Below are 24,111 nucleotides of genomic sequence, written 5' to 3'. Positions count from 1 at the left end.
TGTGTGCCAACAGCCTCCACCTGTCCCACAGCCCCGGTCCTCACCTGTCCTGCTACATCATCTCCCACCCGTTTACCTGTTTCCACATTTTTTCCTCTCACACTCACCACACTCTCTACAATCCCTGTTTCATCTCTCACGATATTCATCCCTACTTCATCCGCAGCCCCTGGGGCCCCGGCGGGTGCAACAGCAGCCCCCGCGACACCGGCCTCCGCGGCCGCCGACCCAACGGCCGGCTCGGCTGCCCCGGGCTCGGCGGCCCCGGACCTGGCCGCCCCGGGCTCGGCGGCCTCGGGCTCAGCCGCCCCGGGCTCAGCCGCACCCGGCGGAGCGGCGTGCCGTCTCTGTGGACATGCAACACGTTTGTGACCCGACTCTCCGCACTCAAAACACTTTACGTTCCCTGAGCTCGCATACACCATATAAAAACCCTCTTCGTGCCTCACCCGGAAAGACACATCTAGTGTCTGAGTGGGACAATTGAGAAACATGAACACCTGTCTCCGCAGAGATTGGACATGTTTTAGCTTTTCATCCTTACACCCCAGAGCAACAGTGCGGAGAGTACTAGCAAACTTACCGAAACGCTTCAGCTCCCGTTCCAGCGCCTCATTCGGGATGAATGGAGGAACGCCAGACACAGTGATCCGCGTGGACGGTGTTGCCAACGGCGAAACTTGAATATATTCCTCGTTTACCATTAATCCGCTCTCAATAAGTTCCGTCACATATTTCTGGTCTTTCAAAAAGACCACGACCGCTTTGTTCATGCGGGAAGCATAGGAGATGTTTACATGACCGACCTGCTCCCCCACAGCCAGCAGCACCTGCTCCACTGTGCATGCGGCCTGAGCCACCAAACGCACCCCGTGTCTCAGAGACACCGGCGGCGCCCCGCAGGACGCCATCCCCGCCACGAGGCACGGAAAAACACTCACGAAAAAGTATTAACCGTACTTGCAAAGAGTACAAATATCCCCACGTAAGATCATACAGTTAAAGAAACGATTGAAACAGAAACAAACGAAATACAAGTAAAAATCCCTCTTCCCTCTTAAAAAACACACCTCCACCACAGAAGAAGAAGAAGAAGAAGAAGAAGAAGAAGAAGAAGAAGAAGAAGAAGAAGAAGAAGAAGAAGAAGAAGAAGAAGAAGAAGAAGAAGAAGAAGAAGAAGAAGAAGACATTTTAGAAACCAGATCACATTGTTTGATCTAAAAATGGTGCGCTTCAAAAAAGGCAAGACAAAGAAAGCTTTAGACCTCTGGCAACAAGCAGGAGGTAGAGATTTCATCACCAGGTCTTTAATTTCTCATGGTTTTAGTGAAGTTAATGTTACAACTGAACAGTGGTCCTCAGTTACACTTACAGTGTTTAAAAGTAATAAGAAAGAGCATCTTAAGTGGTTGAGGGTCATCTGGGGTGAAGACCGACGTGGAGTCCGGACTGAGGTGCTTCAAGCAGGTACTGTTAAAAAATAACTTTGATGAGCCCCAGAGCAGAGTCCTGCCTCGGATACCCGGCGGATAACCCGCAAAATAGTTGTGTAACGGGCAAAACATACATGTAGGCCTATATCCAGGGGTGCACATAACTGGTACGCAGGTACGCATGCGCGGCAACAATCTGAATTGCGTACGGTCACTTGTGTCACAAAGCGCATTTGCGTACCGACGTACTTGTGAAGCTTTTCCAGAAGGCGGTTAGATCACCGGTCTCCGTGTGCACAGACAGGGCTGCTGTTAACGTCGGTCTGTACAACGGAATTGTGCCAAAACTACGCCAACCGGCTGCGGAGGGAGACTCCCCCCTTCACTGGAGAACTGCGCTAAAACAGCTGATCACAACGTTCACACTCTGTGGTCACGAAGTACTCCACTAGCCCCCCCCCCCCCCCCCCCACCCCCACCAAATTCACAACGGGTCGGGTCGTGGGTCTTATATCAACAGGTCGGGTCCAGATTTGACTTGAAGATAATTGCATGTAACGGTCGGTTCGCGGTAGCTACTGAGCTGCGAGGGTTCGGGTGGGTGCAGATTTGCAAAACTGGACCCATGCAGGACTCTGCCCCAGAGGCTTTTAAGTTGAAGCTTAACCCTTGTGAATCCCTTTTTAAAAACGTTACTTTGAAAACACTAACGACAAAAATGTCCTCATCTAAAAATACTGTAATAAAGATATTATAGGCTATGTTAATATTTTTGTTCCACTTTCAATTACTTACATATTTTTAACCAAATTCAGTGCTGATCATAATTATCAAATGTTCATTCATTTTTATTTTTGTCGCTAGGGATTTGAAAGTCACTATTTTGATTACACATACGCTTATTAAGAACATGTTTCCAAAAAAACACATCTTTACCAAATGTCGTGCCATATTCTTAACACAATCAGAATGCTCGCAAAATTAAACAGTGGCATGGATAATACATTTCCTTAGGGAGGCATAAGGGTTAATGTGCTTATTTAATTAAATACTGCATCACAGTAGGATGTTAACAGAATTTACTGTAATTGACCCAAGGATGGCAGATTGCTTAAAGTTGCATTGTAGTCTTACGATAAGAGATACAGTAATTAAATGAGATTTTGTACTTTTGTAATGTTTGTATTTAGGAAAATATGTCAGTGAAAGAGGGAGAGATGGACAGCACAGTATCAAGAAACAGTGTTACAGCGCACCTACGGGTGAGGAAGACGAGGACACAAGTCAGGATGACAGGGAAATAAGTAACGCACAGCCACAGTCTGAGATAGACACAGAAGAGTCAGACCAACAAAGTACAGAGACAGCCACCAAAATGACAACAACAATGAACGGAAAGGGACAAACAGGCAAGGACAAGAAAGGGCCAGAAAAGGATAAAAAACGAAAAAGGAACAAACGAAAAACAGGGACAGAGCCTGTGGGGAAAGATGAAGATAAGAATGATGAAGAAAAACAGTGTTACAGCGCACCTACGGGTGAGGAAGACGAGGACACAAGTCAGGATGACAGGGAAATAAGTAACACACAGCCACAGTCTGAGATAGACACAGAAGAGTCAGACCAACAAAGTACAGAGACAGCCACCAAAATGACAACAACAATGAACGGAAAGGGACAAACAGGCAAGGACAAGAAAGGGCCAGAAAAGGATAAAAAACGAAAAAGGAACAAACGAAAAACAGGGACAGAGCCTGTGGGGAAAGATGAAGATAAGAATGATGAAGAAAAACAGTGTTACAGCGCACCTACGGGTGAGGAAGACGAGGACACAAGTCAGGATGACAGGGAAATAAGTAACACACAGCCACAGTCTGAGATAGACACAGAAGAGTCAGACCAACAAAGTACAGAGACAGCCACCAAAATGACAACAACAATGAACGGAAAGGGACAAACAGGCAAGGACAAGAAAGGGCCAGAAAAGGATAAAAAACGAAAAAGGAACAAACGAAAAACAGGGACAGAGCCTGTGGGGAAAGATGAAGATAAGAATGATGAAGAAAAACAGTGTTACAGCGCACCTACGGGTGAGGAAGACGAGGACACAAGTCAGGATGACAGGGAAATAAGTAACACACAGCCACAGTCTGAGATAGACACAGAAGAGTCAGACCAACAAAGTACAGAGACAGCCACCAAAATGACAACAACAATGAACAGAAAGTGCAAAGCAGGGCCAAAAAAAAGTTCAAAATTGCCATGACAAGAAAACAATGGAACAAAATTAAACCTAAACATGGCAAAAAAAAACTCCGCCCCCCCTGGACTGATACATTATATCAAGAATTTTTGAAAAATAATCCATGCTGCACACTTGCTTTCAAATACCAGCATGTTAAGACAAATGATAGCCGTAAAAAGAATTCGCCATTTTTCTGTGCCTCTGCAAAATGCACATTTAATGGATGCAACGCTGTCTACAGTTTCTCAAAAAAGAACAGGCCAAAATCAACGGATAAAAAAAATATTTTTAAAGTCATGCGCATTGGTGAAGTTATACACCATAAAAATCAAAGGCGATTTAGACCAGCAAAATACACAAGAAGAGGAACAATTTCCAAAGCCTTAACCAGTGGTGTCAGCAATTATTATTACACTATGTTCAGACAGACAGCAGTAGAGGAAATAATGGCTGGTAACATAAGCAGAAGCCTCACCAAAGACGTGTTAAAGAAAATATCCTCTGAAGTGAAGAAAAGTGCAAGGCTCCACGATGACATGATGCTTGAACTCATGTTGACTCAAAAAATAATCAAAGAGAGCAGCAGTCATGCATCATCAAAAGGCTATCTTCAGCACCTACAAATTGATCCGTTTGCTGTACATTTCTACACAGATGCTGGAATGAAGATATTGACTGAGCACTTGAAAAAGCCAACACCTACGACTCTCTACCTTGATGCCACAGGCAGCGTGATACAGAACATTCCTGATCAAAATAAGCGGGTCTTGTATTATGCTTTGGTTTTGCCCGGAATGGGTTAGGATAAGCCTCCCTTGCCTGTCACAGAACTGATCACCAACAGCCATTCCATTCCATCTATTTCCCATTGGCTCATGGAATTGAAAAGAAAGTTGTCTTACATAACAAAAAGAAAGATAGCACAGGTTGAGACAGATTATAGTTGGGCTCTGATAAACAGTGTGCTTCTGTCTTTTAACAGGGAAAATATGTCAGTGTACCTTGACAGAGCATTTGAGATAGTGTCTGGACAAACTGAACTGATTCCTAACTTCACTGTGCTGCATCTGTGCTCTGCTCATATCATGAAGGCTGTGTCACAAGCATTTGGGAAACAAACTGTAGACAGAGGCACACAGGAATATGCAACATTCTGTTTTGCGTACATCCTGAACTGCACAAGTATGCAGGAAGCCCTTGATGTTTTTTAGCATAGTGTGTGCTTTTTGATGCAGAGGAGTACACTCATTCGGTGAAACAGAGCAAAATGTACCTCGACGAGTGCATTTTGCAAACTCGGGACTTGAAACTGGAGGAAAGTGGACATGTAATGGGAGAGGAGGAAAGCAAAATGGAAACAAATGCTCATAGCATTATTGGAAAGTCCCCTTTTACACAAGCTTTTCAAGTCAGGCGGGACCAAGCAGAGTGTGACATTCTCTCTGACGATGCTGTTCAGGTAAAAAACCACTACCTCTGTCCTGGTGTCATTGATGCACTGTTCAAAAACTACATGGGGATCTTCCCATTGTGGAGTGGTTTGTTGCTTGGGGGTCTGTCGCGACATAGAAAAGGTAACTCTAAAAAAGATGGAAGTCACAAAACCAGGGATACCAACTGCCATGTTGAGCTCTGGTTTGGGTTGGTCAAACACTCCATCCTTTTAAAAGAAAGTACCTGAGACCAGCTGAGTTCGTCTCCAAAATGTATGCCTCAATACAAGGAAGATATATAGAGCACATTGAGCAACACAATCTGCCAATGCATATTCTGGACAAAAACTTTGGACATCCTAGCAGGCCAGATGATGACCACGAGGAACAGTGGAACAAGCGGGAAAGTTCTGCTGGTCACACCAAGTCCAAGTCCAAGTACTTCAATCCACCAAAAGCACTACCCAACCCCAAGAGCCCACCTGCCACAAAGGGGAAGAAAAGAAAAGTGGAGCAACAGGAATAAGACGCACAGGGAAATGTGAGTTTCTCTAAGACTTACTATGTTCAAAGTGTGTCAATTGTTCTCCAGCATTTTAATTGTAACAACGGAATAAGTAAGTATTGTCAGAAAGTAAAGCATGGACTAAATTGGTAAAGAGTGAGGTGAAGGACAAAGGACATGAAGTATTATAACCCAAGATGATTAGGTGCATGTTGTAGGGGGAGAATATGAAGATGTAAACATGTAAATACAGCTTACAAACTTATAACAGAAACTATATTTCAAAATCAGACTTTAAACTGCAATTACAGTTTCTGTTCCTGAGCAGCCTGTTTAATGTCATTTAGTGAAAACTCTAAAAGGGACTGAGGTTAAATGCATAAACATGGACAGTTTAATGATAAGTTGTGTATGTAGCTTTGATGGTGCATATACAAAAACAAGGCCTTCACCCAAAAATTCAAGATTGTTAACCCTCTGGTGTCATTCAAGTGCACTACCCTAATTAGTCATTCGGGACCAAAATGTCCAGAGTGATACCGGAGGGTTAAAAGATTCCTCAAGTGTCCATATTAAACAGACTGCATCTATTTCCCCTCAATCCTAACTTGCAGTTGACCTGGCTGTGTAAAAAAAAGGACACAGAGGTGGTCGTGGCAGTGCTCCCCTCACAGATGAAAGGACGCATCTTGCTTATCCGCCACTGTGAGCTATGCTGACTTCGACCCCACCAGTGGTTGACAGGGGAGGTACTACATGTTTCAAGTGTCTGAAGTTTCACTCTACACTGTGTTATTTTCTTTATCTAGCATTTAACGATTTCTCCCCAAAATGTCTAGATACTTTTGTCAGTGACAAGATTCTCAAAGTTGCAGGAAATGAAAGTTCAGTATAACTGGGAATATGCATTAATTGGCAAATTGTTCTGATCTTTTTTGCCAGGTAATTGAAGGCGTGTTTCATGTTGCTGCCGACAAATTGGCCGTTCTGAACAAAATGTACTTGCTAAATCACTACACAGCAGGTGTCATTTTGTTCGGGGACAGAACTCAGCTAACATCTCACCGTTTACCGAAGGTAATGTGTGTGGTCTGTGTATGTTTATGTGTGTGGTGTGTTGTGTTTGTGCATGGTGATGCTGTAGGGGGAAGAAGGTGTGGATTTGATTTGTGGGCTCACACTCACACATTAGGTACATGGAGTGAAGCATTGGCTGAGGTCTTAAATAGGAAATGAGCTGAGATTATTTTACTTTATCCTCTCTGAAACTATACTCATTAGTTAAATCACCTGATACATCTACTTACTATTGAATTCCCATACCAACACTTGTTTTAAGAACAACAAATGAATGGCACAAGAACATCATTGTCAGACTAATGTTGTTGTTATTTTTACCTTAGCCTTCAAGTTTGTTTTAATCCTTTATTTGATGCCATTATAGGTCAACTTTGACAACTATGAAGCTGTCCTGTCCTTTGTACTTGTCAACAACAACCACTGGAAGTTGCTGGTTTGTATTATTTCTGTTAAAGCACAAGACTTACATAGTGAAACCAAACATATTTTTTGATGAAAAGTGCTTTTACTTGTTTTGTTCTCTCACAGTACATTCATGCCAACACCAGCACCGTATTCCTGGTGGATCCAGCTCAAAGCATCAAACAGCTTGATGACTCCGAACATGCTGCCAAAAGAATACAGTCAATCAAAATTCAATAGATATTTGAAAATTCAAGTAAAAACTATATTTAAATGTAAAAAATGTGTCACATTTAGTTACATTCATACTCACAAACAGCATTGAAAGCATTTTAAACAGTCTGATACAGTCTGTGTTCAGACAGTGATATATATAGCTGACCTGTGGCTGCCCCTTATATAAATAAATATATATGGTGAATACAAACAGTATGCATTTCTGTTACATTATCTTTAGGAGCCACATAATTAGAAATGTAAAGTGTGTTAACATTATCCTTTCTCAGGGAGTACTTCAGGGTGAGGAGGACACGCCACAGCATAACAGACTGGGTGGATGTTAAGTGGAAGGGAGGCGTTATGGGCCACCCACTTCAAACGGATGGATGTAGCTGTGGTGTCGTTGTTGTGAAGGTGAGCTGAAGAGATTCTGTTTTCATCCAGTTAACAAGCAGAGTTTTTAATGTGAAAGACAGTTTAATGCAAGGGCGGATTAAAAAAGCTGTCAAAAGTAGTTGTTGACCGATAAAGGTTTTTTAAAGGCCGATGCTGATCCCCATCATATTTAGCAGGCAGGTTGGCCAATGGACAATATACAGTATATTGCCGATATCATGTTGTTGTTTATTGTATTTTTCACAACTGACAACAATTGGATTATGACACAACATTGCTGAACTTAAATTAACAGTTATTTAATACTAATGTAGTATTCACTTGAACACAGAAAGTTTCATTGACAAAACTTTGCTTCCAAATATCTCAAAATTCCAATAATAGGACCGGTCTATATCAATACTCAAAGGTTTTGGGAGGCATTCTAGTCAAGGGTGGATGTCTTCTATAATGTGTCTCATGTTTGTGTCTGTATCTGTATTACTATACAATAAAGAAGAAAAACCCTCCATAACATAAGTGTTGTTTGTTTAGATGGCAAAGGCAGTCATGGAGTCCTTCCCTCTGATCCCGAATGTGAATTTCGAGTGTTCGAAGAAATACATGAAACGGGAGAGGAGAGAACTGGCTCTCGAAATCCTTGAGGCATCAGGTAAATAAATATGATTATATGTATATGTATATATGGGTGTCTGTATGAATATATATATGTATGTATGTATATGTATGTGTATATAGAAGCTGACATACATGTATTGTTATCTTGTTTCAGTCTTTGATGAGCACACTTATTGTGCTATGTGTGCTGCCTTAAGGCCTCCAGGATCTGGATCTCCCATCACAGACTGGGTGAGCTGTTGTGAAGAAAATGTGGAATTGTCATGTATACATTTATGTATTCATTTATTTAACAGGGACAGTGCACATTAATGAACATTTCTGTAACTGTGCCAGAGTTAGCCAAGAGGCTATTTTTCATCTGTAGTCTCTGGACAGATTTTAAAAGTCAACCTCAAACACATCATTAATTTTAAACAACTAAATACAATACATTTAAAACATGCAACACACATTAATGGAATACTTAAATTAAAAAAATGTAAAAGATAGAAACAATAAAAAAACAAAAAAAACAAACAAACAATAGAGCATGTTAAAACACAGGCAGTGGGTTTTAAGGAGCAGATGATTGTGTCAGCTGATTCCTCACTAACACTTAAGTATTAAGACAACTGAATGGTAATCTAAGGTACAAATATATAAATACACTATTTCTTTCACTTCAACAGGTTCAGTGTGATGACTGTGAACGATGGTACCATGCCCAGTGCCTGGCAATGGACAGCAGAGACTTTAAAAAGGCAGAGACAGGATATTGGAATTGTCCTTTGTGCAATACTTGAAATGTGCTCAATGATGACGATTAGTAAAACATGTGTCCTGTGTAGCCTTGTTTGTATTACTTTCTGATCATTAATCACTGGGTCACATGACAGGGAAGCTCTAGAAAAAAACCCTGAATTTTTTAATAGAAATATTAATATTAAATAGAGGATGTAATATTATCCGATATAAAGAGCTGTTTCTATTGTGTACAGACTTGTATTCAATTCATAAAGTGATTTTGAGTCATTAGTTATTGAAGCACATTTTCACATACAATTATTAATATAAAAATATTTGGAGTATTAAAATACAATAAAAAGAGGTGTGTCCTATGCAGCCAGTGTAGTTCTTTGACCCAACATTGATTTTGAGTAAATCGGTCACATGACCTGGAAGGTATTGAAGAAATAGGCTCATTTTTCCATCAAAATATTAATATAAAATATTTAAAGTATTAAAATGCAATAAAGAGAGGTGTGTTCAACAAATGCATGCTCTAGCGTGGATTTGCTTCACATTCACTCGATCGGGAAGCTGTCGATTTATTAAAAATAAAAATGTTCTTGTGTAATTGAAAAGTCATTTGTTGATGGTCCCTAAGTGAAAGCCTCGTTTCGCGGAGAAGATCTCCCCGTCGTAATACACACAGCAGCAGGGGAAACTGACGCTGCTGGCGGGTCCGCGAATGTCCGTCGAATATCCAACCTAAAACTAAATTCACCGCGGTCCTTTAATTAAGCTGCTATTCCATTTAACATTTCAAAAATTTTTTTTTAACTAAACAAACAACTACGGTAAAAAGTAATTTTTCTTTCAAAACAATATAATGTTCGTGTATGTTAAGGGTAAATGTGTTTTTATAATAATTAAAATGTTTGTCTTGTTCTTTTTATATAATGTTTACCTTTTATTTAGTTTAGTCACATTGTCCTATGTATGAGGGATTAGTGTGTTTGTTTGAAGGTTAAGGATGATGTTTTACATTGGAACTTTTTCAAACAAAAATCAAGAAAAAAAGGGTGTTCCCATGATGCACCTTTTATCCCGGTGCACCTGCACACCTGTGTGCACCATGGTGTGCACGCGCTGATCGAGGGCGGCTCTGACAGCTTCTAGAAGCTTTTCATCAGTGCAGCCGTGATCTCCAGCCGACAGCAGCCTCCCAGGAACAGGTCAGTAACAAACATGTCGCTGAGTTGTGTCGTTTCACCTGAAGTTGTTCAATGTTTCATACTATTTTACTTTTTAAGGCGAAGAAACTTTTTTTAAATAATTGGTGTTCGGTTTGGGCAGGGCCTTCGTGTCCGCGCGTGTTGGAGCGATTCACTTTGTTTGCGACGTGTATAAGATGAATGATTTTAGCTCTCTTATTGCTTTTATCATCTTTATTCCTGTGACTGGTCACTTTTTGTGGTGACGTTAGTTTTTTTTACCAAGCGAAACTAGTTTATTCCACAAGTTTAAAAACCTTAAATGTTATCTGCCATTTAAAATGTCTCGAAGTGTTTCTCGCGCTGTGTTTGTAGGTGTGTTTGCATTTGTGTTCACGTGCAGCAACATTTTTATTAAGCCTAATTTCCTCGAAACACACACACACGCACAATGTACTGTCTTCAAAACCTTTTATTACCATCCTGTTTTTCTACTTTTTAAACTAATACATTTTCAATAAGACAGTGCTGGAAGAAGAAGTATTAAGATGCTCTACTTGAGTAAAAGTACCAATACATTGTCAAAATACTTCATTACAAGTAAAAGTCATGCTTTCAAAATCTTACTTGGGTAACAGTAGAAAAGTATTTCAGCTAAATGTAAAGTAAAAGTAGTCATTGTACAGACACATTGCCTTTGTGTGTATTTAATTTATATATGTGACATTTCTAATTAATATTGTCCACTAGTTTAATTTTTAGAGATGCATTTAGTTAAAAGTAGCTAAAGCTGTTAAATAAATGTAGTGGAATACAATTACATTATTTCCCTCTTAAGAAGTAGTGGAGTATAAGTTTTTAAAGCAGCATTAAACGGAAGTACTGAAGTGGAGTACAAATAACAACAAATTGTAAGTAGGCCTACAGTAGCTTACCAAAGTAATACCACCCAGAAGCCAGAAAATAAATGAAAACAGGAAAATAAAACCATTTGCAAGCAGGCAGAAAAGAGGCAAAATAATTTTGGAAAAAAAGGAAGAATGACTGTTGGTTAAAGTCAATGCTGACCTGTTCACAATTAGGTACAATTTGCAAATCAAAAGCTTAAAGTATTCTTAATCAAATCAATTCACAATGAAAAAGAAAATGCTGTCATGAGACCCCAAAAACGGTATTTGCTAGGTTTTCATCAGCTGCTTTCCTTTACAGCTGAAAGCGAACATAAAGCCATCAAATACAACAGATAGCTGAAAAAGCGATGTCGCTGATCCAAACATGTTGTTTTTGATACCAATACCAGTGATATTCCACTATTCACAATGTCTAAATTAATTTTTCATCATTAACATTCAAACAAATGTGTTATTCTCAGAGGCGCAGAGCTGTTTGTTCTGTATAATATATTACTACGTTTATCAAAAAGGCTAATTTAATGGTATAGATTTACAGTTGCTTATCATTATTACATGACTTAAAGTGGACCTATCATGCTATATTTGAACAATATATTGTAGGGCCATACCTATATAAATATAGTTTTTTTTTCTTTTTTGAAAATACCAAACGGATCATGCATCTTAGCCATGCCTCATTTCGCTCTGTTTGCTCTTTCCAGCCCTGTTTTTGCAGGGGCTGATTCTGTGATGTAGCTTTAATGCAAATGAGCTGCAGCTGACCACGCCCCCCTGCAGGAGAGGGCAGCGTGCTTTGAGATCAGCTGCTGTCAGAAGAGGGGGAGAAAAAGAGATCTCCGTCCTCCGTGTTTTATTCTTATATGATTATATAGAGTCGTTATTCATTTGTTTTAAAGCTCAATAAATAACAAAGAAGACCTTTGACCGGCACTTTTCTAATTTTGTCCGTAAGATTTAAACTTTAACGGGCATGTTGACCGGCAAAAAAAAATCGAACTGAAACTCTGCCGCACGGTCCCCTCGTCCCATGGAAGAGGCGGAGAGGTGGGTGTTTGTCATCTGCTGGTGGACTAACCGGAGAGAATTACAGTGCTTGCCTCGACGGGGAGGGATTGCATTGAATTACAGCAGCGGGAGCAAACTCTGGCCTCGGGGAGGGAGAAAAAGAGCCACAGCGGAGAATAAACGGAAGGGCAACCATGGCAACCATGCGCGGGAAGTCTTCTTCACTGCTTTTGTGGCAGACTACAGCGCCACTTACAGGCCTGGCATATGTACTACAGCGTCTCCAGCGCTTTTGAGTGGCAATGGCCGGCCGTGGCCCAACCCCACATTCCCCTGATAGGTGGAGAGTTGGCCATATAGGCGGAGCTCCTTTTTCCTGACGTCAGAATTTTCAAATCTGTATCCGATTCGTTCCAGCCCCGTTTTTAGAGATTTGGGTATGGAGGAAAAGAGAGAGGGTTGTGTTTTCTGACACACCGGGGACACATATTCATGTATAAAAGACATACAAAAGTGCATTTTGCATGATAGGTTCCCTTTTAATTTAGCTGACGCGTTTATCCAAAGTGACTTGCATACACTTCAATACCATGCACATGCCTACGGTAGAACTTAGGGTTATGGTTGACATGTTGACTGTAAGGGATTGAACCGCTAACCCTCTGATTGGTAGATGCCCATTCACCCCCTAAACTACAGCGGCCCCATTGCATAGCTACAAAAATGAATCCTCAGAATGGACCTTTGAGGAACCCCATTGTTATTCTAGTTACAAACAGTTTCTATGGATTGGTTTATGACTTATCTATATGGATAAGTCATAAACCAACCTAAAACCGAGACAAATATAACTTCTACACACCATGGGTCTTTATCTTGGCTAGTTGCTGCACACGGCTTTCAAATGATTATTTGATGTTTTGAACGTTTTTTGTTTTGTTACAAATATCTAACCTGTTTTTTGCTGAAATAGACTATAGGTTTCACTTTATTCTACATATTAAGACTAAACTGCACCCAAAACTGTAAGGTTGTATGTAAACCTAAAGAGAATTCCTGTTAGTCAGGATGTGTGGCAAAACACCTTGTACATGTTGCTCTGGCACATTCCTGGAAGGAGGGAGGGGGTGAAAGATGGAGGTTAGAGAAGAGCCGAACCAGTCTGTTCAGTTGTCAGCCCTGTCTCTCTTGACATCACGTGACATGAATGTTAAAGAACTGACTGTTCAGAACAGCACTTCCCTTCAGAACACCACATGATACAATCTGCTTATTTCTTTGTTTTTGAGGAACTCATATTGAACCAGTATAACATTCCTTTATTAGATGATTGTAGAGTTCTGCAACATATCAGGCTGCTGCAACACTGCGTTTTGTCCCAATCTAACCTATTTCATCATCAGAAAAATATTTTTTGATGCAAGTCGTTCTTTTCAACGTATGATCTAGTATTTCCTGTTTTAGTTTGAAACCACGCCAGTCCACTTATGGTAAATTCCCAAAATAACGCCTAAAAGCCGTTCCGGTGTTTCCAGCTAACAAGGCACATGTCTGTATAGCTCACGCGTCTAAGAACAGCAGGAAAGCTGAGTGTTTGTTATAAAAAATGATAGTCAGGTCAAGAAGTGAAGATCCAATTGTTGATACAAGTTACCATTAGGGTTGGGTATCGTTTGAATTTCCACGATTCTGATTCCGATTTTACTTTTCGATTCCGGTTCTTAACGGTTCTCGATTCCGATTCTTTGAGGGGCAGGGTAAAAAATGATACATGCTTCTTCCACCAAAAAAATTACATTTATTCGAGAAACTTTTACACAGGTTAGTTTCCAGTAATATTCACATTAATCAGTCTGTTTATATTCACTGCTATGTAACTGTAACCTGAGAACCACTGAAGCTACAACAGTCCAACTTTTAAAGGAAACCCCCCCCCCCCATTTAAAAACAGTTCTTGTTGAGAAAAACAAGCATATTCTCAGGCATACCGGGAAGAAATGTTTGAACATTTTAAAGTAAAATGTTTCAATCTGGTGCACTTTAAGCAGAATTACTAGAGACTAGATCTAGGGGGTACAACTCTAAACACCCATATGAAAAAGATCGGTTTACATTTTAATAATTAAATAAGTATGTGAACATAACCAGTAATCTACCATAGCCAATAACAAGTAATGTATTTTATTTTTGTTGTTCATTCACATCTTATTTTATTAATGCATATTTTTGTATCCCTCCAGTTTAAAACGATATGTCTGGTTTACTGTCCTATGGTATACATTGGAATGATTTCAAACCTGTTTTATCCCAATAATTATAAAGGAGTGCCTTGGAAATATGTGTTTACATAAATTGTGATCAAAACGTTTGAGACCCACTGAGATAACTTAGACTAAAGTGAACTATCTAAACACTCAGAGTCCTTTACCTCACTGAGCTGTAGTTATCAGCCTCAGTCTGACTGGAGAGGACTCTCCTCCACCTTGTTGTAGAAACATCTTCTTCTTCCGTTAGAGCAGCTAGCACCAGATGCTAATAACAACAGCGCGTACCGGTGCACCCTCCCTTTCTCCCTCGCTCACTCGCTGTGAGCTGCGGGTGCCAGATAAGCAAACATCCCCCATTTTCATCACTTGCAGCGCCCATCGTACAGGGCAAATGAAACGTGTAACCGGAGTGAAAAGGGTGTTACATTTACTTAATTATGAATGTTGTTACATCAAGGCCGAAAATTAGGATGAGCACCAACGGTCAAAAAAATAGTTTTTCCTCCCAGAGCTGTCAGTGCAGCGCCTCCACAGATCTGGCGCCCTAGGCGAACATCTATAACGCCCTGGTCCCAGGTTACGCTGTAGGAAGTGTAGGTACAACCGCAATGTGTGGGTTGTTGTCGTTGTACTATGGGTACAACGCTACACTTTGGGTACAACGCTACACTTTGGGTACAACGCTACACTTTGGGTACAACGCTACACTTTGGGTACAACGCTACACTTTGGGTACAACGCTACACTTTGGGTACAACGCTACATTTCCCGCCCCTTCGCAGTCATACAATAGGCTACGGAGAGCGGCGAGAAACATTTCCTCAGGCATCGAAAAGCGGAACCGAAATTCACATGTCTAAATGATGCCGTTGGAATCGAAATGTTGGAACCGGTTCCGAATCGGAACCGGTTCTCGGTACCCAACCCTAGTTACCATACATCTTGGCAGTGTATGACACGCAAATCGGGCCTGCAACACTTAAAAATGAATAGATTCCTTTTTAAAGCCGTTCTGCTTGTGAGGGACACTATGAGCATATGGTGGCATCACAGGTCTGTTTATAGAACACATGTTGGCCAGTGACCGTGGCTTGCTAACGATTTGCTGTGGGTGGTGGTTGTCAACATGGTGGCCTTTTGACATACATACAAAACAATTGCACAAAGTGTTAGAGCAGAAAGGATAAATCTGTAATGCGTCGCTGTTGTGGGAGCAATAAAGAGTCTTTGTTCAGACTATGAGCCTCCTTATTATTATATGATTGCATTAATAAGTGTATTTGCAACTCATAACTGTCGGCCTCAGTACTTAGTAGTAGGGATGTCCCGATCACCTTTTTTTGCTTCCGATCATTTGATTTTGACAATCTGCCGATACCGATTTTTCCCGATCCGATCTTTATGCAAAGCATTAAGAGAAAAAAAAGGAAAAAAGCATTCAAGTTGTCCCTTAAGGTTATTTATTTAATTTAAATGACAGTACCCAACTACTCATTCTATCCAACATGTATAGCTTCTTTTTTTCACAGCAGCATTGGATCAGTTCAGTTGGGCAGCATTGGATCAAAACAAAATAAAGCTTATCAGTGGTCCACCACAAAATAACCATGTAAACAAATTGAGTGCAGATAGTGCAGTAACAAAACAAATAACTCTACTGGAAAGAGGTAGCTTGACTAGCTTCACACGTTCACATTCAGTCACAAATAATAAAATAAAAATGTGGCGTAGTGCAGAATTCTAGCCTTAAGACTAACTAGTCTAGTAATAATGCAATGAACAACAGCAGCTTAACATAACATGAATAAACAAAGTATTATATTTCCATCTTACTGGAGTAACACAATTCAATAGTAATCAGCAGCGAACCACTTCAACACGTGTGTTTCGGTGTATTCACGGCATTAATTTTGTTATTCTACAGTATTGTTGTTTTATAGTTAATGTAACCCAATTTGTGTTCTTTGAAATTAAAAAGAATATTGCATTGTGTTTGTTACTTTCGTTGCAGTTGTATATGTCTTAAGTGTAATTTGGCTTGGCTTCCTATTTATGGACATGCTTTTATTTTGAAGGAGAGGTAGCGCTGTTGACAGGAAGTTGTTGTTGCTTTGGAAACAACGTAACGGAGATTAACGGAGAAAAGTAATATCTACATATAAAGACGGAGAAAGTAAACGATAACGTTTATGGTTAAGTGTTAGCACCCCCCGAAGAGGCACAAGCTCTTACGTTGATATTGGAGATTTCAATAAATTCAATTTGAAAAAAAAACGGGGAAAAAACGAATTTCCAAATAACGAAATTGAAACCCAAATAGTACTCCATCGAACGGATATTCGGGTACAGCCCTAGTGTTCTCGCCGTGTTGTTGTTGGTGTTTGTTTCTCAGGTGGCGTATTAGATTGGTTGTGTTGAACGTAGCTCTGTTCTTTCCACCACGAGGAACCTCCGCCTTGCAAACATTGCATCTGGCTGTTACACTGCCTTTGCTTTCAATTTTATAATACTTCCAAACTCCTGACATTTTCTCTGTCCCGAGTCACCAGCTGAACGTAGCCTCTCGTTAGCGTACTGCTACTATTAGACCCTGCGCCCTGCCCACAGATTTGAGAGGAATAAGCAACCAGGTCTATGAAAAGAAGCAACACGTACATGATGTGTCATTTTAAACCAAAACTAAGGCCTCAGGATGACTTTAAGACGTGAACATGGTCATTTTTGTTTTGTAACATTAAATAAAATAATTTAAAAACAAAATTACAAAAAAAGATTCCCGATCCCCGATCTTTTTCTCCCGATTCCGATCTTTTAAAAATCACGTGATCGGCTCCGATCCCCGATCACGTGATCGGATCGGGACATCTCTACTTAGTAGTGCCGTATTTGACTTTGTCTTTGTCAACAAGCCAAGGGGAGTTGGAACGAACACTTGTATTTCCAGCAAGCATATGACAGAGGGAGAGAAAAAAACAAACATGGCAAACCAAATTCTACGACTGACACATGGCCTTATGTGCTTCAGGCAAGGTAACCCTTCATTTTGTTTTTGACAGTGCTCTCAGGGCTGTATCTCTGGTTTACTGGTCAGACCACATGCCTGTTATGGTTGTAAACATCTTCCTCGAATGACTCATTTAAGTGTCACATAGGCGATGACATCAGTTAGGGGTCATGTTTATGAGTGACAGCCTGGAGGAAGAAGCTGTTTACATGGATGTGTCGGCAGGGGGTCCGCGGGGTCTTAAAAAGTATTAAAAGTTGATCAATCAATTTAGCGAAAATTAATTAAACGGCATTTTCCAAGGTATTACATTTTGTAGCTTGTTTTCAATAAGTATATAAATGGTCCAAAGAGGTTGTATTCTACAGTCTGCCTGAATGTAATCATTGCGTAGGTGTGTAGTGTGATTCTGTGTAGTTTATTTATGGCATCCCGTTGGATCTGACGTCATCTGAACAGGACATCGCACGCTCACTGCTTGATAGCGCGAAGGTCCGTTTACGCCGGTTGTTAAACAACATCGTTATGGGGAAATACAAGTTTCATCTATTGGGAACAATGCCTAAATCAAATAATACTTTCTAATGGTTTCCTTTTCTAATAAACCTTGCATTGGTTGGTCACACAATTAATTCTCTTGTGCTTTGTTCTATCTGAATTATGATAAGGAGTTATCACAAGCTGTTAAGTTGTGCTATCTTACAATCAATACTGTATATAGTAAATGTCAGGTAAAGTGTGTCGCCATTGTAACCGGTTGGAATTGAAAGTGGCGATGAGGTCTTAAAATGCATGGGAAGGGTCTTAACAAAGGTCTTAAAATGTATTACATTTTACTTCAGGATTCCTGCATATACCCTGGTCGGAGAGAAACCTTTTCTTAACGACCTGCAATATTTCAGGAGATACAAAAAATGTAAAAGACTACTGGGGGGAGTTAAGACTTTGGTAAGATTTGGCCGATGGTAAGGGTGGGCAAAATGGCCAAAAGCTTTATTGTATTTGAACACTTATAGAAATAAACCGGAGACGGTTAAACTAAACTTCCTTTTTTAATCTTTAAGGTTCATAAAAACATTTATGAGTTAGTAAGACTTGACCTTTCCTCCAGGATTTCCTCATCTTTCATTTGCTGTCAAAATAAACTTCTGTTCAAATGTCTGGTTATCATCTAACCAGAGTTCTTCCTCATCGTGAGATGGTTGGGATGTCTCTTGCTGTGTTTACATCTTCATTCGCTGCCACAATAACATTATCTTGCGAGGCATTCACAAAATCGCAAGAACACACAGGAATATTTAATCTGGACATACTGTGCATGGTACGTCATATTGACAGATAACAAGTTGGAACTAATCCAAAGCAAAAGACAATTAGTTCAAACTAATTCAACCTGCTATGTCATCAGAACTGAAACCTTACATTACCACACACACACACACACACACACACACACACACACACACTGCAGACCCCATCTAAATTAGCTAGAAAGGGGATTATGACATTTAGACTAGTGAAGGTTCTTAAGCCACATGCCAGTGTCCATTGGCCCCTCCCACCTCCACAAGCCCAGTAAAGACAGTGTGTTGCACAACTTTGTATTCTGGAACATCGTTCCACAGTCAAGACTTGTGTGTTGTTGCACGGTGAGCCAGGCTCCAGAATGTTGTGTCTTTATTTTATTTATTTTTTCTTGTTAACGTGTTAGGTCCCACTTCTAGTAGTTTCTAGCCAGACATATTTTGTTCTGTGCCATTGGAAAAAACCTTTATCTATAATTGAGCTGAGCTAAATGTTCCCCCCATATGATTCAGTGTAATTATGCACATATCCCTTTTTGTAAAGAGCACATGTCATTAGTTTGCATAACAAAACAGACACAGGAAAAAGTCAATTTCATTAACAATGCTCTTCATATGGGCGTACTTCAACAGTACACCAACAGCTATCACTTTGTTTTGACTGTTTTATAAGACAAGTCTGTAACCAACAGGTAATCATGCAATGATGTGTAGAGCAAAGCATGCTGGGAATGTTTGGGCCCTAGTCAAGCAGCTGCCCCTCGTTAAGCAGCTGCCCCTCCTTCTTCTTCAGTACTAATAAACCAGAGAGCTTCAATAATCCACTGTTTCACTGGATGTTTGGTAGCTAGGAAATGATTCCATGTTTGGTTTCCACAACCACTCTAAAGTCTTTGACTGTAATTCAACACTATAGCATAATCACTAACATTACTAGTAGCGAAGATGTCAAAGATCAGGTCACAGCATGCTGAGGATTTGCCTTGTTCATGTGTCCGTGCTTAAAGCCAGAAGTTAGCTGCTAGAAGGAAAGGGTTTGCGAACCCTTGGTTCAAAATGTAATTTAAATCCAAAATAATACACAGGTGTTACTGTTAAGAGTATGGGAGAATGGGCAATTGTAACATCTTGACCAAATGGAACAAGATGAGAATAGGAATTAACCACATTATCATTGAAACTGATTATTGTATAACTGCAACAAAATACAATAAATGTAAATGTTCTTGAAGCCTTAACAGCCTTTTCAAAGAAGTGAATATGAATTGTGTAAAGCTTGTTAGATTATTTTTTTTTGCCTGCAATAAAAATGTGACCTGTTTTTGGTCTAAAGGTTGGAGCTGCTCTAAGAAAACAACTTTTTTTTAATTCTAATGAATGGGTAGTGTTTTGAAACCAAACTCTTCTGGCACATTGCATCAGGAATTCCTGCCATTGTTATCATTCTGAACGGTTCCATGAGTGCGCTACAATTATTTTGACTGCTTATCACATTAGGTTGATTTATGTCTGCACAGATGTATCTCTAAACCTTTTTACGTTTGATTTAATCTTCCTATAATAAGTAGTTGTGCTGCAAAAGTTGGTGAGGACATAGAAAAGCGACATTGTACTCAATTGACTAAATTAGCACCACTTTCTTGTGTATGACCTTTTTTAAATATCCCAAACGGGAGTATCCATTTTGTAGAGCTGAAGTGCTTTCTGAATGCTGCTCAGAGCTCTTGTGTTTCTACTGTACATCTGCTGAGAACACATTTCAGATGTTGTCCTCTGGAGATGACGGAGCCGGCAGGCCTGTTGGGTCAGGTCGAGTGCTGCTCTGCTCTCAGCCCCTCCCAGATACCCGCCGGGCTTTGATATGCACCGGTTTGACTGGCCTCATCAGTCAGGAGTCACAATACTCCCAGTGTAACAGAAGATGTTCATGCTGAACAATTGTTCCTAGAAGTGTTTCATTCTGTGCTGTGGTGTCCCTTTTTAAATAAGGACTTTGAGGACAATTATTGCAGCTCTAAAGTTACTTTGGAGGAAGTTAAAAGGAATTTCCTGTGGACTATTGGGAGAGCAGTAACACAGGTGTGTTTTATTTGTTGTTGTGTCACCAAGGCTTTCCTCATTTTACCTGTTATTGTCAATGGTGTTATTTCATTTCATTTGATAATGGTCTAATCACAATTTCCACGTGCAAATGTTTTCATTTAGGTATAGGAGTGGGCCTTACGGATTGAAGCCTAGGCTATTATTACTTCAATATTTGTCTTTTATGTAGTGGTATTTTAAACAAAGGATATTCAGGAAAAATTGTGTAGTAGGGTTGACAATTGGATATTTTAGCTTTGACATTGTCTAATTGTCCAAATCTTATTTATTATCCATCCTGAGCTGATACAAATATGTTTCTTTGAACAAACCATGTGACAAGGGACGGTTTCCTCCTGGTGGTTGTTCTCACCTGCTGCTGCATGAGAAAAGGGAAAGCCAGCAGTTGAAGAGGGGTGCGTCTTGTTTTAAGAAAAGCAAGAAGAGCCACTACATAAATGGGCCATCTGTTGACTGGCTCTTTGTCAGGCCTTCCATTGTCTGTTTGACCCATTGATGTAGGGATCTTCCTACATTCCTACCGTCATTTGACTAGGGATGGGTATCGTTAAGGTTTTAACGGTACTACTACTTTTATCGATACCGCTCAATTAAACAAATTGTGAACAAAACTAACATTGCTTTTTATTTAAAATTAAATACATAATATTTCACATCAAAAGAAACGACAACGTTTTAACAAATCGTATTAAACAATCTGATGACAGACTGTAAACAGAATAGCTGAAACTTTAACAAAATAAATACCTCAGTTTCCTCTAACCATTAACCCATGTTTGTATAATGTAGTTAACTCCGTGTTGCTGCTAGCATACATAACACCTGACGTGGAAACGTTACTCGTGGATGGGGCTACAGAGCTGCTAGAAAGACAGTGGAACCCGGTGCATTCCTCCGTCTGAATGTGGAGCACTTTTGATAAATGTTTAGACAAATTGCTCGTGTTACCGCCCTTACATGCTAAACTCTTATGGCGCGTTTCCACTGCAGCGGGTAGCCCCGTTTAAGCGTCCTTAACCGTCCTCAAGCGGCCAGGCCGGTTTTTGGTGGCGTTTCCATATAGCCTAGTACCGGCCAGCGGGTACTTTTTCCGGCCTCATAAAATCGTGGTTCCCTCAGACCAGGGCCAGGGCTGAACTAGTGACGTCAACACTCTCGACTGCTGATTGGTCAGAGAGAATCGTCACAAGATTGCGCGCAAGTTCATCCCTAGCGGCGCATATATATCTAGAAGCAAGCTTGCAGCATTTTTATACACAGCATTTTGTAAACGGAGGAGCTACAAAAATGGCTACTTCTAAGAAAAGCACACCGTGGTCGACCGAGGAGGTGACGACGTTCCTTCATCTCATTGGGGATGATCAAATCCAGCGGGAGCTCGACGGAACAACTCGAAATGTGAACAAAAACAAAGCCGATCGCCCCGCCTACACTGCGTTGCTACCCCAGGTCCTAAACTGTAATGGAAATGCGCCACGGCCTCGGACGGCCAGTGAGGCAGCCCGAGGCCAGAGCGAGGACGCTTAGGGACGCTTAAACGGGGCTACCCCGCTGCAGTGGAAACGCGCCATTATTGCACTTCAGGCAACGAGCATCGAGACGGGTAAAGTTTAACCACACCTCGGAGCGCGTTCTCTCCGCCATCTCCTCCGTGTGTGTGTGTGTGTTGCTGCATGTAGCAGCTGTGTGTGTGTAAACTGCCCCGCCCCCTCGCAAGCAGGCGGGGGAGAGAGATCGAAAATACAAAAAATAATCATAGAAGCATTTTGCAGTCTTTTTGCATGTTAGAAATGGAGTTGGCGACACTAAAACTGCAATATAATGTTTGTGTAGCTATAAATACACATGATATATATTTTGTACATGTCTCCAGTACTGATAAAAAGACCGCTAATGTCGGAGCTTAACAGTGCCACGGTCTTTAATAATTCAGCCCCGGGGCCCGTTTAATACCGGGGCTCGGTAACCATCCCTACATTTGACACTTTGGCGCGTTCACACCGGAGTACTTTTCCCATAACGGAGCGTCCACACAGCAGCGTGCGTTGACGCTTGGAGGTGGGCGTATCTGAAGCTTGGGGATTTTTTGCGAGCAACACGACCAACAACCAATCACATGAATCTCCCGCCCCCGACATACAAAGCAATAGCAATGTTAAAACGAGGTAAACTGGATATAAAATCCCCAAACAGGCGAAAACCTACCAGTTTCACCCACTGTCTCTGCCTCCTCCCTCCATGCCTCGCTCCTCCGGTTTGTATCCCGGTAGATCAGTGGTTCTCAAACTTTTTCTGTCAGGCCCCCCCTTTGGAGAAAAAAAAAAAGTCGGGGCCCCCCCCCCCCAACACAAATAGTCAGGCTCAGTGGCGGCGCCAGAGATTTATTTTGGGGGTACTGTGGGGTAGCTTGACGTTTCATAGAGGGTGCTCAAACATTTAGGGTTTCCCATTAATGTACCGGGCGCTACAGTGGAATGTTCTACTGCAACACTCCCCACGCATACACACAGTGTACCCGCAACTTACAATGAAGGCTCAATAATCAGCTCACGGCATATAGGTGTAAGCAGGGGTAAAGTGCTATTTTTATAGGTGGTGTGTCGACCTCACATAGGGGGTCCGGGGGCAAGCTCCCCCGGGAAGATTTATTTTTAAATATTGAAGTTAAAAGCATCAATCTGGTGCACTTTGAGAGCAAAATGAAGAGATCTACAGTATGGATACATCTCTCAACACAGAACTGTAAACAGATTTACTATTTCTTTATGGATATTTTACAAATCACTCCCCTTTTAAACGTTATACATTTTTTAATGTCATATAGTATTTCATAATTGTTTTTAATTTATTTATATTAATGGTGACCAAAACGTTTGAGACCCACTGAGATAACACTGAGAGTCCTTTAGCTCACTGAGTCTCTCTGTCTGACAGGAGAGGACTCTCCTCCACTTTGTTGTTGAAAAAACTCCTTATATCCGTTAGCGTAGCTCGCTAGCACCAGAAGCTAACAACAACGATCTCCGGTACCGGTGCACTCTCTCTCTCTCTCTCGCTCGCGCACACACACAAAATGGCTCGTTCCACACACACACAGAGCCGAGCTTTAATGAAACAGACACCCAGACGTAATAGTACTGTGCTGTATCATATTATTTTCGAATCAATAATTTTTCAAAATATGATTTTTTTTTTTTAATTTTTAATTTTAAATATAAATTTTTTTTTTTAATAACCATTTTTTCTCCTGGTCTCTCGCGCCCC

The 24,111-nt window shown here is 40.8% G+C and overlaps 2 protein-coding genes across 9 annotated transcripts in view; both read left to right on the top strand.

The window, feature by feature from the left end:
* Positions 1–1,133: 1,133 nt before the first annotated feature.
* Positions 1,134–24,111, top strand: part of LOC117547476 (oxysterol-binding protein-related protein 7-like) — a 60,006-nt gene continuing 37,028 nt past the window's right edge. For 4 of the 6 annotated variants that reach the window (XM_034218252.1, XM_034218251.1, XM_034218250.1 and 1 more), the window contains exon 1: positions 10,063–10,271. The gene's annotated coding sequence lies outside the window, so the exon portion shown is untranslated. Of the gene's footprint in view, positions 1,468–10,062; positions 10,272–20,578; positions 20,824–24,111 lie in introns of those variants that run through there. The other 2 variants (XM_034218249.1, XM_034218248.1) reach the window with 2 other exon arrangements.
* Positions 5,521–9,306, top strand: LOC117547477. Of its 3 annotated transcripts, XM_034218253.1 has the most exons (9): positions 5,525–5,652; positions 6,231–6,365; positions 6,559–6,693; positions 7,061–7,129; positions 7,225–7,319; positions 7,605–7,731; positions 8,248–8,365; positions 8,486–8,562; positions 9,003–9,306. In XM_034218253.1, the coding sequence occupies exons 3-9, from the start codon at positions 6,613–6,615 to the stop codon at positions 9,114–9,116; spliced, it is 681 nt and encodes a 226-aa protein (XP_034074144.1). In that variant the 5' UTR covers positions 5,525–5,652; positions 6,231–6,365; positions 6,559–6,612; the 3' UTR covers positions 9,117–9,306. The 3 variants fall into 3 exon arrangements, with proteins under 3 accessions (XP_034074147.1, XP_034074144.1, XP_034074146.1); XM_034218256.1 differs by lacking the exon at positions 8,486–8,562 and having other exon boundaries at positions 5,521–5,652; XM_034218255.1 differs by lacking the exon at positions 7,061–7,129 and having other exon boundaries at positions 5,526–5,652.

This window comes from Gymnodraco acuticeps, unplaced genomic scaffold, assembly GCF_902827175.1.
Source record: "Gymnodraco acuticeps unplaced genomic scaffold, fGymAcu1.1, whole genome shotgun sequence".
In the NCBI taxonomy this organism is placed as follows: domain Eukaryota; kingdom Metazoa; phylum Chordata; class Actinopteri; order Perciformes; family Bathydraconidae; genus Gymnodraco; species Gymnodraco acuticeps.
The sequence above is the reverse complement of the archived record's forward strand: the minus strand, read 5'-3'. Positions and strand labels throughout refer to the sequence as shown.

Bases quoted from the DNA above. Each gene is read 5' to 3' on its own strand.
- LOC117547477 (XM_034218253.1), top strand. From the start codon at position 6,613: ATGTACTTGCTAAATCACTACACAGCAGGTGTCATTTTGTTCGGGGAC. The intron at 6,694-7,060 runs GTAATGTGTGTG...ATGCCATTATAG, and splicing joins CATCTCACCGTTTACCGAAG to GTCAACTTTGACAACTATGA. The intron at 8,563-9,002 runs GTGAGCTGTTGT...TCACTTCAACAG, and splicing joins GATCTCCCATCACAGACTGG to GTTCAGTGTGATGACTGTGA.